The following is a 16,936-nucleotide window of genomic DNA, read 5'->3' as shown; positions in this document are numbered from 1 at the left end:
GCAGCAGCCTCTTATAATTGCAATGTCGATTACAGGTAGGGGTCATGTTAAGAAGAGCAGGGGTTATTTGTTTATTATCTGTGTCCCCCTAGACTGTAAGCTCTACTCTACCCCAGCTCCCCGCACAGGGCCAGGCACATAGGAGGCGCTCAACAAGGAGTTCTCGAATGAATGAATAAGTGAAGTCCCCCAGGTCCGAGTGCCTCTTCACAAGCACCCCCAGCCTGGTGTGGACCTCCTCTGGGCTGGGCACTGGGCAGGAGAACGTGGGGAGTCAGGGGTCTCAGGCCTCTTTGGAAGGCCACAGTGTTCCCAGCCACTGCTGCAGTCCCCGGAAGGCCACCCCTTTACGCGTGGACACCCCCCTCCCCAGCAGCAGTCATCCAGCCCTGCTCCATTACTAGTGGGAACAGAACTTGGAGGCCGGCAGATCCAAGGTCAAATCCACCTCCAACACCCCAATTGATCCTGGGCAAGTCACGTCCCCTCCTCATTGCCATGTGGGGACACAGCAGTACCCAGCCCTGGGCAGTGATGTAGTGAGGGTGCAGAGAGCACGCTGGGTGTCTTCAGCACAGAGCCTGGCATCTTGTGGGACCTCAGAACCCATCAGCCTGGGGCTCTAATTTGGCCATTCCCCTACTATGTGCGGTCACAGGAATGTTCTGGGGGCCCTGGCCAGCCGGTCCTCTGAGCCTCTCCCAGAGTTGCCGGCTGTATCAGACAAGTTCCTGTTGTCATAACAACCCACTGGCTCTCCGCCGCCTGGGCCCGAGGCCCCGTAGGATGCTGTTGGCTGCCACGGCTCGCAGCCTGGGCCTGCTCACCTCTTAGCAGCCTGGGCTGCCTCTCCCGAAAGGGCTTCCGGCTCCCCTGCCTCTTGACTCATCTGCTCCAGCCCCCCTTCCCGAGCCCCTACTGTGTGCCAAGCTCCACATCCTCACCCAGATCCTCACCCAGTCCTGTGAGGGGGGACAGCCGTGAACTGTGCTTAAAGGAGCAGCCTCTCATGGGGGCCAAGTGACTTGTCTGAGGTCACATGGCTTGGATGTGGCAGACCCAGGATGGGACCCCCAGAGGTCAGGCACTCATGCCCTGTTTCACTCCTGGACCCCCTCAGTCCCTCCTCTACCACCCAGACCCACCCTGCTCCCAAGGATGGGAAGCTGGTGTCTGTGAGCTCCGAGGGAGGAGGGACCCAGCTCCTGGGGCTGCAATAGGAAAACCCGGCCACAGGGCTCTGGTGGGACCCTGCAGCGGCGGCTGGGGGGTGGGGAGGGCAGGCTGAGCATTTGCTAAGAGCTCCAAACATCACCTCACTTATTCTCACGGCAATCCCCCAAACTGGGACCTGCCACCCTATTTCACGGAGGAGGAGACGGGCTCCGAGGGCTGACTGGTAAACGGCCATGGCCTGCCACAGGCCGGGGACTGTAGCCAACACCCAGAGTGCAGTCACCTTCCAAGCCTCCCTCATGCCAGTAAAGAAGTTTCTATTACCATCCCCCTCTTTTATAGACGAGGACATTCCGGGTCTGAGGATTCTCACACTTTTCATTACCTTGCCTCTGCTTCTGGTTATTTCTGTGCTGGCCTCAGAACCCTCGAGGGCGGCCACAGGCCTAGCGTTCATGCTCTGTGCCGTCATTTCTGCGCTCTGAATTCGGCCCCAGCCTTTGTTCCTCAGAAGGGGGGTGCACTTGAGCCATCCAGACCTTCCAGAAAGTCTCCCGGGACAAGGAGCTCCATGCAGGAGTCCCCGCTGGTCACCTGTCTTTACAGAAGGCTACTCTGAGGCTTCATCGTTCCCTGAGCATGTCTTCCAGCATAACTGGAGAGGCCTCATGGCCCGCTGCCCTCTCCCCAGCCCTGCAGCCTCCCTGCTATGGGATCACTGAACGGGAGGGACGGGGGGTTACATGAGAAGATGCTCCACCCACCCATCCCTGTAACCATTCATCTGCTAGCATGTACCCATTCACGCCTCAGTGCATCCTTCCGTGCCTGTACCTGCCATCCACCACCCATTCATCCACGTATCCATCCTTGTCATTTGTATCTTGTATCCACACATCCATCTGTCCATCCACGGATGCATACATCCATTGACGTGTGTCTATTTGTGCACTGATGCACCCTTCCATGCATCACCAACATACCCTCAAGCACTTACCCATCCACTCTTCCTGTATCCATCCATCCACCCATCTGTTCTTACATCCATCACCTTATTGACATTATTCAAGTCCCCATCCATCCAACCCGGCATCCACGTGTTGCTGCAGTGGTAGCCTCCAGGTGCATGGCCTTTTGGGGCTGGAGTCACTGCTGGGTCCCCTTCTTAGCTGGGGGCGGGGGGACAGTGAAGGTCCCTGTCACTCTCCTAACACCTGCCACACTAGTCAAGGTCCATGCCTCCTGGAGGTAGACTGTGAGATCTTGAAAGGTGAGGTCTGTATCAGAGTCACCTAAGTGGTCCCAGTGAAAGGGGCAGAGTGGGGTACATGGGGAGAGTATGCTATGGGGATGGAGAATCCCTTCATTTATTTGCTCACTCAGCCATTCATTCCCGTAATATTGAACCAACAGAGACAGCTCTGGTCAGCTTTTCCCGCCACCAGCTACCATCGAGGGCCTGCTCTCGGGCCACGGAAGCCACTCCTCTGACCGAGAGAGGTGTTGTGCCTCAGACATTGAGCCCCAGAGAGGGCAGGGCCTTGCTCAAGGTCACACAGCAGAGGAGGAACTGGAACCCAAGACTCCAGACTCCTATCCAGGCCTCTCCTCCAGGCTAGTGACCTGCTCTGCGGCAGGAGGGGCAAACAGGAGGGGACCCTGGGGGTAATTCTAGGCCAACACAGTGAGCCTGGGGTCACCCTTGGATTTGTCTCCAAAGATCTTTACCTGCTATGAGGGGAGGAGACACACACACACACACACACGCCGACCCATGGCCATGCCCTTGCCCTTGACCTCCACACTCCAGCTGGACTGATCCTCCTCTGATCCTCGCACCCCCCCCCTCACCCCCAGGCCTTGACTCAGGCTGTGCTTCTCATGCTCCTCTACCCTCCCCTGTTCAACTCCTACTCACTCCTGGGCTTCACGAGCCTCCTGGGATTTGGGAAACCGTGAACCATCTCCAACCAAGCCCTGGATCCACGGACTGCTCTCCTCCCCTCTCATTCATTCACTCTTAACCATCCTTAAGTGCCTACAGGAGTAGGGGTGCTACTTCAAAGTGTTGCCGGGGAGACGATGCGTGAAGATGCTTGTACCGGGCCTGGCACGTAGTAGGTGCTCAATAAATGGCAGCTATCTGGGGCCAGACCCTGTGCCCAAGGGTCTTTGAGAGAGGATGGGGGATCGATCACCTTCCAGACTGCTCTGACTCACTTCCGCTCCCTGACCCGGAAACTACCCACTCCCCATGTCCGGCGCATGGAAAGCCAGACCCACACCGCTGAGGCTCTAGGTACCCCTAGCCCTGCCCACTCAGCATCCCAGGTGCGAACAGCCTCAGGTTCTGAGGATAAGAGGAACACGGAGCGCAGGAATCTATAAATATGAGACAATAGCTCGGGAGGGTCCCTCTGTAGCAGCGCAGCCTCCCCTCGCCCGGCGCCAGCGCTCAGCTGCCGGGAAGAAGCCGCATCTGCCACTGTGCCTGCTTTTCTGTGCCGCCCTGATTATAGTGAGAGTCGGGGAAATTAAGGGTTTTCGGGGACACTGCCAGGGCCCAGGCTGCTGCCTTCGCGCCCTGTGCGTCACAGATGCCAGGCAGAGCCGCCTCCATGGGCCACTTGCCCCAGCCAGCAGGGCCACACCCGGCCTGGCTGGGACGGCACACCATAGTGTATAAGGGGCTTCCTTCCACAGTCCTCCCTGGCCCTGGGAGTGCAGAGGGCTCTGCTGCAGGCAGTGGGAAGGGGGACTGGGGCCCAGTGAAGGGCAAGGACCTGTCCCCGGCCCCAAAGATCTAGGGCACTGGGGCCTCCATAGGAGCCAGGCCCATGGAGACCCTGTCCTGCTGGCCCGGGGCCCCAAGGCCTTGACCCCTGGTCAGCTTTCGGTCTGCACAGCCCAGGTCTGTGGCTGACCTTGGCCATCCAGGGCTCCTCCTTTGTAGGCACAGCTCATTGTGCCACCCCCGCTCACTCCTGGGTGCCTGCTCTGCTCCCATCCTGCTGGTCCAGGAGACTCCAGGATGTCGCCCACGCTGTTCCTGCCCCAGAGGAACCACACTGGGGATGGGGTGGGGCCCAGACAAGGAAGGAAACACCTCTAAACCAGGCAGGAAGCGGAAACGCTAGGGCAGCAATTCCCATCCAACAGGGCTGGGGTTCAGGGAGGGAGGAAGCTTCAGCGGAGCGGCCCTGGGCGAGCCCTGCCCTCCCTGAGCCTCAGCGGCTTCGCTTCTTACTGAGGAGAATGGGAACACCTGCCCCGCAGGTGCCGAACGAGACCACCGAGGGGGTCTGGGGCCGGCGCAAGCCCACGCGCTGCAAACGCTCAATGAACCAGCCCCTGGTCCAGCCTCCTTCCGGCTCCTCGACCTCTCCCAGGCGGGCGGCCTCACCGAGCCCTGACCCTGGGCAGGAGGGGGCCTGCCTGCACCCCGGCCACCCGCCGGGCACAGCGGCGGGTCCCCGATCCCCAGGCCCCGCCCTGTCCCCCTGCCCCGTCCCACCCTCCCTTTCGCCGCAGGGACGCACGTGTTGGGGGGCGAAGACCCGGCAACTCGGACCCAGGTGCCCAGGCCGGCCGCGTGGGGGGCAGGGCAGCGCGCTGAGGCCGGGTCCCCGCCCCGCCCCGCCCCGCCCCGCGAGTGCTCCCCGCGGCCGGGCAAGCGTTCCTGTTAGGGCCCCGGCGCACCGGCACCGGAGGGAGCGCCACGGGCGGGGGAGACGACGCTGGACCGTCCCCCCCACCAGCGGGAGGGGGCACGCGGGCCGCCTCCTTCGCCGCGCGGAGACCGCCCCGCCGCGTGGGTGGTGCCCGCCCCGCCTCCGCGCCCGTGCCCGCGCCCTGCCCTCCCGGATCGCAGGTACTCACCGCTCGGCGGAGCCGGCCCGGCCGCCGGCCACCCGTCCACATGGCCCCGGGGCAGCCGCGCCGCTCGCCACCGCCGCCGCCGCCGCCGCCGCCCCCGGCCCGCGCCCTCCCCGCCGAGGCCGAGCGCGCCCGGAGCCGGCGCGGCCGGGGCTCCCCCACCCCGCCCGGCTTCCCGCAGGGAGCGCCCGCCCCCCGCCCCCAGCCCGGCTCCCCGCCAGCCCCGGCCCCGCGCAGCCGCGGCTGATTCAGCGGCTCCCCCCGCAGCGCTCTAGCGGGGCGCACTCGGGGGGCGCGGGGCCGGACTGAGGGCGCTGGGCGCCACGTGCGCACGGGAACCGGGGAGGGAATGGCGGCGGGGCAGGGATGAATGAACCCCCGTGAGCATGAATGGCAGAGCGCGTGAATGAATGAGTGCGGAGCGTGCAGGAGGAACGAATGAATGAGGAATGAATGCACAGGCCGAGCTTTGAGGGAAAGAGTGAATGAGTCCTTGAAGGCGGGAACCCTCAGTACTGACCTGTCCAACCCATTCACACATTCACTCATTCCATCCCTCAACATTTATTGAACACCTCCTGTATACCAGCCCTACTGTAGGCCCTGGGGATACCGCCCGTCCTGGAGCTCACGCTTCCCAGATTTAGAAAATTCAGGGCGAAGGGCGCGACCCGCCGAGTTCCCCCTCTCCCTTGCTCTGCCCCACTTCCCAGTCGGTGGCCCACTCCAGCACTGCAGATGTCTGCCCCACTTTCCCTCTCTGCCTGACCCGGCACACGTGGGCCAAGGTAGCCAAGTGATGGGGGAGGGGCACTCCCCTCCCCCACCCCGCCAGCAATCAGGAAGGGGAGGTGGTGGTCTCTGGATGGGTCAGTGTGCTCCGGGAACCTCTAGCTGGAGCACCCCTATCCCTGCCCCCAGCAGAGCCCAAGGCTGGCCCCTTCCTAGCCCTGAGGAAGGGTGCAAGGTGAACCTCAGCCCTTCCTCCCTGAGGCATTGGGCAAGGTGACCTTGATGGTCCAAGCCAGGCTGGGGCCTCCTCAAGAACCAGCCTCAGTTCTGAGGGCATCAGAGCTCCCTGGCGGCAGCTGGACAAGTCTGCCAGCCCACCCCCAGCCCAGCAGCAGCCAGTATTCGAACCCTGAAAAAAAACACAAGGGGGCCAGAAAGGATCCTGGCTGGTGCGAAGAGAGTTCACAAAGCACAGGCACTTGACTCCTGTCCTCCCTCAGGACCTATGGGCCCATCGTTCACCGTGTTTATATAATTCCCAAGCACATGGCAGATTACAAGATGCTGCCAATGAATACTTTATATATTTTTTGGACTTTTTTTCGTCATGGTAAAATATATACAACACAGAATTTACCATCTTAACCCTTCTGAAGTGTACAGTTCAGTGGCATCAAGTACATTCACCTTGTTGTGCAACCATCACCACCATCTAGCTTATATTTTATGTGTTGTGTACTTTGCAGTTTCTATTCACTCATTTAATTAGGGGAGTAGGTTGCTACATTCAGGCATAGGACAGTGCTGTGAAAAGGCATTGATAGCAAGGGAAGTGAGAAAAACAATAAAAAGAGACAGGAAAAAAGAGCCAGCAGCTGACTGGAGCCATGAGTGTTGAGGCAAAGTCCTCTCTCTCCTCCCCCTCAGGCCCTGGGGACATTGTTGAGTGACAAATGGAGAAAGGGAGGTGCAGGGTGGGGTGAGCATCAGAGGACAAGCGGGCACACAGGGCCTACGATCAGGACACGAGGAGAGGTGGCTGCTGAGGGGGTGGGCTCTTTAAATCCCTCCTATAGGGCTGTTTTAGGCTCACGTGGGACCTGGGTTCCCCATCAGGAATCGGGGCAGGCTCTGTGACCTCCCCTCCTGCCCGTTAGGGTTCTGACACCGTTCAGGCCACAGGCAGGGGTGGGAGTAGCCCACAGGAGGCAGTGGGAGCCCAACCCCCCACCTGCCAGCCCTAATGTCCCTGCCCTCCCAGGTCCCAGGGGGACAACAGTGACGGCGGAATGTGGATGAAGTGTGCACGCAGGGCTCTGCCCACATTTCCTGCCCAGACACTGGTCCTGCTCAGATGGTGCCAGAACATTCGCCAGCAGCCCTGGCTCTGCTGCTGCCAACGCTGCAGATGGCTGGGGAGGCGGGGGAGGGGCGGGGAGGCGGGGGAGGGGCGGGGGCGCCCATGCCCGGCTCTGGCAGCTTGCACACTTGAGCTTGGGGCCGGCTTGGGGAGGCCCCAGGAGAGCCCTTCCCCCACACTGCACAGCTAATCCCCACCCAGCAAGCCCTCTCTTCTCCCCTCCGCCAGCTCACTGATGATGGGAAGGAGGGGAGAATGCCGGCACTGGCTGGGGGGGGGTCTCAGTTAACCCCCATGTGACCTTGTGAGGGAGGTGGCACTAGCCCTCTTGGGCTGATGGGAAAACTGAGGCTCAGAGAGGCAAAGTCCCTTGCCTAAGGCCACTCAGCAAATAGGGGCTAAGCTGGGATTTAGTACCCTGGTCATTCTGGTCAGATGTTCACCCCCATTCAAGTCTCACCTTAGGACCCACCTCTAGGCATCTCTGAGGAGGAGGTCCAGATGATGCAACCTGAAGATCCTCGCAAGACGGGCTGGTCTGGAAAGGCCTCTGAAGCCAGTGTAGCAGGAGCCTGGAGCATCAGTGGCATCCAGGCAGGCTTCCTGGAGGAGGTGGGGTTTCAGGTGAAGGTGGGAAGAAGAGATAAAAGTGGCAGGGCTTGGAGACCATGCCCTGGGGCCGGGTAGGTCCCTTGTCCCCTGGCCTCCTGCCCTCATTTGGGCGTCTGTGGACCACCCTGGCCACTATCCCTGCCCTCTATCTCTCAATCCCGTTCCCCGGTTTTATTTTCTTCATGGCTCTTGCTACTCTCTGCTGTTACCTGATTTACTTGTTTCTGTGTGTTTACTTGATCTCCTCAGCTGGAGTGTGTGCTTTGAGATGAGGGGAGGGGAGCTGGGGAGGAGAATGAACAAATGAGTGGAGGATTGATGGAGGGAGGGAAGGAGAGGGAGGGAGGGTTGGAGGAGGCCTCTGATTGTGGTGGCCGAGTGGATGAGGGAGGACAGCAGATCAGGGGTCATTGAGAGTGAGGTTCCTGTAGACACCCGGGTGTAGGAGTCCAGCCCATCCCTGCCTCGGGCTCCAGAGTTGGCCAGTCTGGCCAGATTCGAGCCTTCTGTGTTTCCTGCCACCTCTCTCAGGCTGGGATGGAGAAGGTTCTTGGAATGTGAGCTCTGGACCTGCGGCAGCTGAGAGATTTGTTCACTCCATGCCCCTACGGATGCTGGGACTTAGCCTCCAGGCTGCCCTGCGGGGTCAGGTGGAGCTGCCCTCTGCAGGGCCAACACCCCCAAATCACTGCTGCCCCATCCTGTTGCCCCCACCGTCCCTCACTCGTTTCTCCTGGGAACACTTTCTTAAAAGTCAAGGATTCAGGGAATTCCCTGGCTGTCCAGTGGTTAGGGCTCTGTGCTTCCACTGCAGGGGGCATGGGTTCCATCGCTGGTCGGGGGGGGGACTAAGATCCTGCCTGCCGCGCGGTACGGCCAAAAAAAAAGTCAAGGATTCAGTGTCTGCTTCTGGGGGTACCCAGACTTCTGGGCAACCAAAGAACAAAACTGTACCCAATTCACTCAAAAAAATAGGGGAGTCAACACCATGTAGTAAAGGCTCCAAGAAGAGTCCTGCCCTCTCCCGCCTCCCGTGGTCCTGGGCCCGCCTCACGGGATCGCATCCCACCCACAGGTCCCAGGGCCCAGCTTCTGGCCCAGGGCTGTCTTTGGGTTCCTCATCCTCCCTGCTGCGTCCCCACCCTGGGCCATCTCTGTGGGGAGCGGCAGCCACCTCTCCAGGACTCTGCCCCGTGCTGGGCTGTTCCACCAGGTGAGGATGTACTGAGCGCTGTGACTTGGGCTCAAAAACTATAAGGAGGGGAAACCATTTCTACCAAATATTTATCAAAACAAAACATGTGAGTATACTTACTTATCACGCAGAAATAGACAAGCCAGGTCAGGCAGAGAAAAGAAATGAGGGCAGCCCCGCTGGAAGGAGGGGCTTCCGGGCACCACAGGACATGGATCATTTCGTCCCACCGGGAACAGCTCTGGTCCGTTCCTTGTTCTCCCTTCCTCTGGACCACCTGTAGCCCCTGGGGAAGGGCAGCATCCAGATTCCTGCTGGGAAGGGGTGCAGGCCTGGCAAGGGAGCCTCTCTCTGGGCCCTCCATCCTTGGGCCTGGGCGTGGTGAGAAACACAGAGCACGGGATGGCACCAAGGTGGCCTCACTGGGACGAAATTGCCACTAAGTGTATACCTGCCGCCAGTGGGCAGGTGTTAAGTAAGGTCACACCTGGGGACCCAGGCTTCTTCAGCAGCCCACCTGCTTGGTCCTGGTCCAGGCCTTGGCTCCTGGGGTGGGTGGGCTCCTGCCCTCCTGCCAGGCTGAGGGCCCTTCCGCAGCTGGCCTCAGCTCCAGCCCCATTGTCAATGTCCACGCCCTCCCGTTTCTGGGCCTTTGCACCTGGTGTCCTCTCACCCTGGGATGCCTTTCCATGGAGTGTCCTCCTGGAAAACTCCTCATCTCAGCTCCCAAAGTTGCCTTCTCTCAGAAGGAGGTGTGACCCCGATCGGTGTATGTGGCTTCCAAATAGCAGCAGCCTGGGGGTCACCAAGCAGGTCGTAGGAGGGGGACCCTGCAGGGGCCTGGGCACTGGGGCAAGGAAATGGAGGCCAGCCCTACACGAGGCTTAGGAGGCGGGGACAGACCAAGAGGCAGAGCCTGAGGTCAGGGATGGCCACAAGCCAGGCTGCCAGGAGGCTGAGTGCCAACTCCTGGTGTGCTTGTCTGGCGCTGCGCTGAGTGGCGTGGCTGATGGCGGGGGGCAAGGCAGTGCTGAGTGGGCATGCTGGTCCAACAGGGTGGAAGCTGAGGATGCCTGGAGCTGGGCAGGTGCCCACACCCACTATTCCAGCCCAGAAGCTCCCGTCTCCCTCCAGGGAGCCCCCCCAGGTTCCCAGTTGCTCCCTCTCTCTGAAATCTGCCTTATGTCTATTCTGGGCCCTGGACAGTGTCCCCAGTACCTTTCTCACCCTGTCCCTCTATTGTTCAAGAACCTGCAGTGGCTCCCCACTGCCTGACACATCCCATCCGGCACTCAAGACCTTCCATGGGCTTCCCTGAGCCTCCGGTGTGACTTAAACTCCTGACAGACGTGGAAGCTCTTCTGCTTCCTCATGTCCCTTCCTGACTGCCCTCTGCCCCCTTCCAGACTGCCCTCTGCCCCCGTCCTGACTGCCCTCTGCCCCCTTCCACCCCCAGGAATGCCCACTCAGCTACTTTTCCTCTTGTCCCAGCTCAGAACAGGAGACAACACGCCAATAAAATAAAGGCTCATGGGCTTCAGAGCCCCTGGAATGGTGAGGGTGGGACCCGGGTGTGGGGCGGGGTCCGCATGGTGCCACCTCTGTCCAGATGTCCCCCCTTCCCGGCCCCCAGCACACACCGTTTCACCACTTCATTCTTCAATAGCTGTAAACCGTCTTCTCCAACCAGAGGGTGACCCCTTCTGGGGTCCCTTCTCTGTGGCTCCCACCCAGGACGATGCCAAGGTATGGGTGACCTGTAAGTCCAAACGGCCACTAGATTAGCCCTAGATGTCCAAACGGCCACTGGTTAGGCCTCTGGCCTGGGCCCCAGGAGACCGCGGTTCCGGTCCTGTCTTCCTAGGATTCCCCGGCAAGACATTCTCCCCTCTGATCTGTTTCCTCACCTGGAGGATGGGAACCAAGCCTGTGAGCCCAGGGACAGAGGAGTTGCAGCCTCGGTCTGGGGGTCAAAGACCCCGGACGCCCCGACGCTGGGACGCACCCCTCCGTGCCAGGCGCGGAGCCACGCAGGCGGCGAGGTGGGCGCGCAGGCCGGGGCCGTGGGAACTGCGCGGGCTGCGCTTGGAGAAGCTGGGCTGCAGAGGCGGACGCCGATTTTCCCCACTCCACTGGGCAGGAAAATTATTTCTTCGGATTCTTCTGTGTTCCCGCCGGTTCCGTGCCTGCAAGAGATCTAGAGTCTGGTCGGAACAGTGGCTGCAGCGAGCCTCAAAGTCACGCAGCGGCAGGGACACCCGCTCCGGCCGCGATTGGAGGCCGAGGCAGCGTGCCCGCAGTGGCCGGAGCTCTTCGGGGCCCTGGAGCACCTCCAGCGCCTCTTTCTCTGGGCTCTGCTCTGGCGGCTCCCCCGCCAGGGCGGTGGATTCGCTCTGGGCTTCTGACATCAAAAATGAGGGACCCAAAAGAAAAGCGCGTGGGACCGCCCCTCGCGTCCTCTGCCCATTATTGCGGATCCCACGGCAGCTTTGCCAGGAAGAGTCTCAGCCCCACCTTAGAGGGGAAACCGAGGCACAGAGGATGAGGTGAACGTTCCCAGCGGAAGTGAAGAGGCTGCGATTTGTCTGCCGCAACATCCGAGCTCTTCCCCGTAGCCAGTGGCCTCGCTTGTGCACAGGTGGGGCCAGGCAGGCGGAGGGAAGCTGCAGCAGGAAAAGCAACGGAGACGGTCCCTGTACCGAAGCGCCCAGGACAGAGAGGTCACGTCCGGGCGGTCAGACTCAGGGAGGACACAACCAAAGCCCCCCGTCTGAGGGTGCGGGGCAGGGGTGGGGTCACAGCTGAGGTCCGGGAGCCCAGCGTGCTGCTCTGGGGCCGGGGGGCGGGGGCGCCAGGGACCGGGGCAGCCTGGGACACAGCTAGGGTGACTGACCCAGTTGGCACAGGACTGCGTGGGTTCCCGGGACCTGGGGATTTCGGCTCTCAAATGGGACAGTCCTGGGCAAACCAGGATCAGTTGGTCACCCTAGGCAGATAAAGAACTTGCAATGGTTCAAGTCCAAAACGGTAGACTGGGAGGTATTGGAAGCTGCAGGGCTAGAAGGAATCAAGTGGAGGGGGGAGGGGTTTGCCTCTGGAAGTATTTCTGGCTGGGAGGGAGGTCAGGTCGGCCTGTTCCAGGGGTCTGCCAGGAGCTGAGTACAGTCCTGAGGGACTTGGGGGCTTTTCCTGGTGGAGCTGCCCCTCCGGGACCCGGTCTCAGGTCCCGCTCCTCCTCAGGGCAGCTACCTCCGGATGCTGGGTCCGGCCTCCGGGCCATCTGGATCGCCATCCCTTCATTACTAGCGTCTCTCTGGCCAAACGAGCACCCCAGGGGGCAGAGGGAGCACAGTCAGGGCTTCGTTCAGATCTCAGCTTGGCCTCATCCTTTCCCTGGGAGAGGCCATTTGGAGCTTGAGCCTTTGTCTCTGCATCTGCAAGATTGCATACTGACCTTTCTCTACAAAGATGCTGTGAAGCTGGAAGACTTGAAATAAGGTCTGTGGAGACCCTGGCACGGACCCTGGCACACCGAGGGAGTGTAGCTTCTCCTGGCATTGGGTCCGGGAGCAAGGAGCTTGGAAACAAATGGAACAAGTTTGAATTGCTGAGCAGGAGGACAGGGGCTGGATAGGGGCTCCCAGACTCCACTCAGCCCCCGGGGGCCCTGTCCACAGTCCCCAGGGGATGTTAACCCAGAGACTGCGCTTGTGGCCAGTGTCTCCCACCCACATGGCTCCCTCCCTCCTTCCTGAAGAGAACCTTGTTCTGGGGGCGGAGGCCCAGGCCCAGCCGAAGGACTACATTTTCCAGCCATCCTCACAGCCAGAACGGCCAGGTGAATCGTGTGGAAGAAGTTGTTAAAAGGGATTTGTTGTTGTTGTTGTTTTCTTACAGCTTTATTAAGGCACAATTGACTTACAATAATCTGCTCACACGTAAACCGCACAAGTTGATAAGTTTCGACATGTATGTCAGGAAACCATCACCACAATCAAGATAGCAAACATCTCCGTCAACTGCAAACATTTCCCCTTGCCTCTTTGCAAGCCGTGCATCTCTTTCCCCCCCCGCCCCGTCCCCAGGCAACCCCTGATCTGCTTTCTACCATTACAGATTAGCTTGCACTTCTCAGAGTTTTATATAAGTGGAATCCTACAGTGTGTATTCGCTCTCCTTTTTTTATTTTTTATTTTTGGCTGGGGGAGTTCTGGCTCTTTCCACTCAGCATAATGATTTTGAGATTCATCCATGCTGTTGGGTGTATCAGTAGTTCATTCCTCTTTATTGTTGAGTCATATTCCACTGTATGAATAAGCTATCATTTGTTTATCCATTTCCCTATTAATGGACATTTGGGTTTTTCCACTCTTTGGCTATGATAAGCAAAGCTACTATGAACATTTGGGTTCAAGTTTGTGTGTAGACATATTGCTTTAATTTCTCTTGGGAAAATACCTCAGAGTGGAATGGCTTGATCATATAGTAGGTGTATCTCTAACTTGTTAAAAAATTGCCAAACTGTTTTCAAAGTGGCTGCACCATTTTACATTCCCAGAAGCCAAGTATGAAAGATCCAGCTGTTCCACATCCCTGCCAACATTGGATACGGTGAGTCTTTTAAATTTTAGCCATTCATAATGGGTGTGTGCTGATACCTCACTGTGCTTTTAATTCTCATTTTTTGAATGACTGATGATGTTAAGAATCAATTTTAGTGAAGTGTCTGTTCAAATCATTTGCTTATTTCTTAGTTGGATTGTTTGGGTTATTATTATTCAGTTGTAACTGCTCTCTCTATATTCTGGACATGAGTTCATTGTCAGAGACCTGTTTTACAAATACTCTTGGGCTTCACTGGTGGCACGGTGGTTAAGAATCCGCCTGCCAAGGCAGAGGACACGGGTTCAAGCCCTGGTCCGGGAAGATCCCACATGCCGCAGAGCAACTAAGCCCGTGCGCCACAACTACTGAAGCCCGCGCGCCTAGAGCCCGTGCTCCGCAACAAGAGAAGCCACCGCAGTGAGAAGCCCGTGCACCGCAACAAAGAGTAGCCCCCGCTCGCCGCAACTAGAGAGAGCCCGCGTGCAGCAACGAAGACCCAAGGCAGCCAAAATTAAATAAATAAGTAAATTTTTAAAAAACCAAACCAAACAAATACTCTTTACCAGGCTTTTGCTTGCCTTTTAACTTTCTTAAAACTGTCTTTTTATTTTTTTTATTTTTATTTTATTTTTGGTTGTGTTGGGTCTTCATTGCTGTGCGCGGGCTTTCTTAGTTGCAGCGAGCAGGGACTACTCTTCGTTGTGGTGCACGGGCTTCTCATTGCAGTGGCTTCTCTTCTTGTGGAGCACAGACTCTAGGCACGCAGGCTTCAGTAGTTGTGGTTCGTGGGCTTAGTTGCTCCGTGGCATGTGGGATCTTCCCAGACCAGGGCTTGAACCCGTGTCCCCTGCATTGGCAGGCTGATTCTTAACCACTGCACCACCAGGGAAGTCCCAAAACTGTCTTTTGAAGAGTAATGTTTTGATAAAGTCCACATTATCAATTTTTAAAAATAATTTGTATTTATTGTGTTAAGAAATCCTACCTAGCCAATCGTTTGTTGCTGGTATGTAGAAATACAATTGGCTTTGTATCTGGCAATCTTGCTAATCTCACTGATTAGTTCTAATAGCTTTTTTTATAAATTCCTTAGAAATTTTTACGTAGGCGACCATGCCATCTGTGTGTAAAGCGTGGTTTTACTTCTTTCTTTACATCAGTATGATTCTCGTTTTGATTTGTTTTCTTGCCTTATTGCACTAGCTAGGAACTCCATTACAGTGTTGGATAGAAGTGGTAAGGGTGGACACCCTTACCTTGTTCTCTGTATTGGGGGCAAGCATTGAATTCTTCACTATTACGTGTAACTTAGTATTAAGCTGTTAGGTTTTTCTTAGATGCCTTTTTCAGGTTAAGAAAGTTCCTTTCTGGGACTTCCCTGGCAGTCCAGTGGTTAAGACTCCACACTTCCACTGCAGGGGGCATGGATTTGATCTCTGGTTGGGGAACTAAGATCACACGGTGTGGCAAAAAAAAAAAAAAAAAAAAAAAAAAATTCCTTTCTGTTCCTAGTTTACTGAGTCTTTATTAGGAATGAAAGTTGAAATTTGTCAAAAAATTTTTTGCGTCTATTGAGATGATCATTTATATATATATATATGATCATATATATATGCATATATATTTTAGTTTGTCAATATGCTGAATCACAATGATTGATTTTCAAATGTTAAACCAATCTTATATTGCTGGGATAAACCCTACTTTGACATGATGTCATTCTTTTCATACTTTGTTGAATTCCACTTGCAAATATTTTGTTAGGAACTTTTATGTCTATGTTCATGAGGAATATTGGTCTGTAGATTTCTTTTCCTGTAATGTTGTTGTCTAGTTTTGGTATCAGGGTAATGCTGGCCTCAAAAGATAAGTTGGAAAGTTTCCTCATCTTCTACCTTTTGTGAGAGTTTCTTTAGAATGGGTATTATCTCTTCCTTAAGTGTTTGGTAGAATTTGCCAGAAAAGCCATCTGGGTCTGGAATTTTCTTTGTGGAAGGTTTTTAACTACAAATGTAATTTATTTAATAGATATGGGGTTATTCAGATATCAATTTATTCTTGAGAGAGCTTCGGTAGTTCAGATCCTTCAAAGAATTTGTTCAGTTCACTTAAGTTGTCAACTTTTTTGGCATAAAGTTGTTCAAAATATTCACTTGTTATCCTTTTAAGTTCTGTAGGATCCATAATGATGTCCCCTTTCTTATCCCCGAGATTGGTAATGTATGTTTTCTCTCCTTTTTTCTCTGATCGGTCCGGTCAGAGATTTGTCAAGTTTATTGACTTCTTCAAGACCTAGCTTTTGGTTTCATTGATTTTTTAAATTGTTTTAGTGTTTTCTATTTCACTGATTTCTGCTCTTTATAATTTCCTTTCTTCTGTTTACTTTGGGTTTTTCTCTTCTTTTCTCTAGTTTCTTAAGGTGAATACTGATGTCACTAATTTGAGACTTTTCTTCTTTTATATATAAGCATTTAGTGCCATAACTTTCCCTCCAACCATTGCTTTAGCTTCATCCCACACATTTTTATATGCTGTGTTTTCACTGTATTCAGCTTAAAATATTTCCCAATTTCCATTGTGATTTCTTCTTTGACCCATGGCTTGTTTAGGAGTGTGTTGTTTAGTGTCCAAATGTTTGGTGATTTCTAGGCATCTCTCTGTTATTGATTTCTAATTTAATTCCATTGTGATAGGAGAACATACTTTGTAGGATACTTTGTAGGATTTCAGTTCTTTAAACTTCATTGAGATTTGTTGATCGCCCAAAATATGTTTTATCTTGGTAAATGTTTTGTGTGCAATTAAGAAGAATGTGTATTCTGCTTTTGTTGAGTAGTGTTCTATAAATGTCAAGTTCATTGATATTATTGTTCAGATCTTCTATATCTGTATTGATTTTCTGTCTCTTCTATCAATTATTGAGAGAATAGTGTCAAAATCTCCAATTGTAATTGTGGATTTGTTTATTTTTCTATGCCAGCAGCTCTTGCATCATGCATTTTGAAGTGTTGTTATTAGGTACATAAACATTAAGATTGTTAAGATTGTCCTCAAGCTGAACTCTTGAGGAATTAAAGTCTTTATCACTATGAAACTACCCTCTTTATTCCTGGTAATATTCTTTACTCTTAAATCTACTTTGTATGTTCCTAGGATAGCCACTTCAGCTTTCTTTTGACAAGTGTTAACACAGTATATTTTTCTCTATATATTTTACTGTTAATCTATCTATGCCTTTATACTTAGAGTGGGTTTCTTGTACATACTGTATAATTGAGTCTTGCTTGTTCATCTTATCTGAAAATCTCTGCTTTTTAATTGGTGAGTTTAGACAATTTGTATTTAGTATGATGATTATTATGGTTAGGTTTAAATTTATT

The 16,936-nt window shown here is 55.0% G+C and overlaps 2 protein-coding genes across 4 annotated transcripts in view; one reads left to right on the top strand and one right to left on the bottom strand.

The window, feature by feature from the left end:
• The window catches only part of BEGAIN (brain enriched guanylate kinase associated), a 45,682-nt gene extending 40,491 nt beyond the window's left edge, over positions 1-5,191 (bottom strand). For 2 of the 3 annotated variants that reach the window (XM_082385847.1, XM_082385848.1), the window contains exon 1: positions 5,056-5,191. In XM_082385847.1, coding sequence (XP_082241973.1) covers positions 5,056-5,097 — 42 coding nt within the window. In that variant the 5' untranslated portion in view covers positions 5,098-5,191. The remainder of the gene's footprint in view (positions 1-5,055) is intronic. The other variant, XM_082385849.1, reaches the window with a different exon arrangement.
• LOC309625811 (uncharacterized protein) overlaps positions 4,019-16,936 on the top strand; it is a 70,523-nt gene continuing 57,605 nt past the window's right edge. The window contains exon 1 of the mRNA XM_082385865.1: positions 4,019-5,047. Within this exon, the coding sequence (XP_082241991.1) occupies positions 4,432-5,047 (616 nt within the window). The 5' untranslated portion in view covers positions 4,019-4,431. The remainder of the gene's footprint in view (positions 5,048-16,936) is intronic.

This window comes from Balaenoptera borealis (genome assembly GCF_965194805.1).
Source record: "Balaenoptera borealis genome assembly, chromosome: 3".
In the NCBI taxonomy this organism is placed as follows: domain Eukaryota; kingdom Metazoa; phylum Chordata; class Mammalia; order Artiodactyla; family Balaenopteridae; genus Balaenoptera; species Balaenoptera borealis.
The sequence above is the reverse complement of the archived record's forward strand: the minus strand, read 5'-3'. Positions and strand labels throughout refer to the sequence as shown.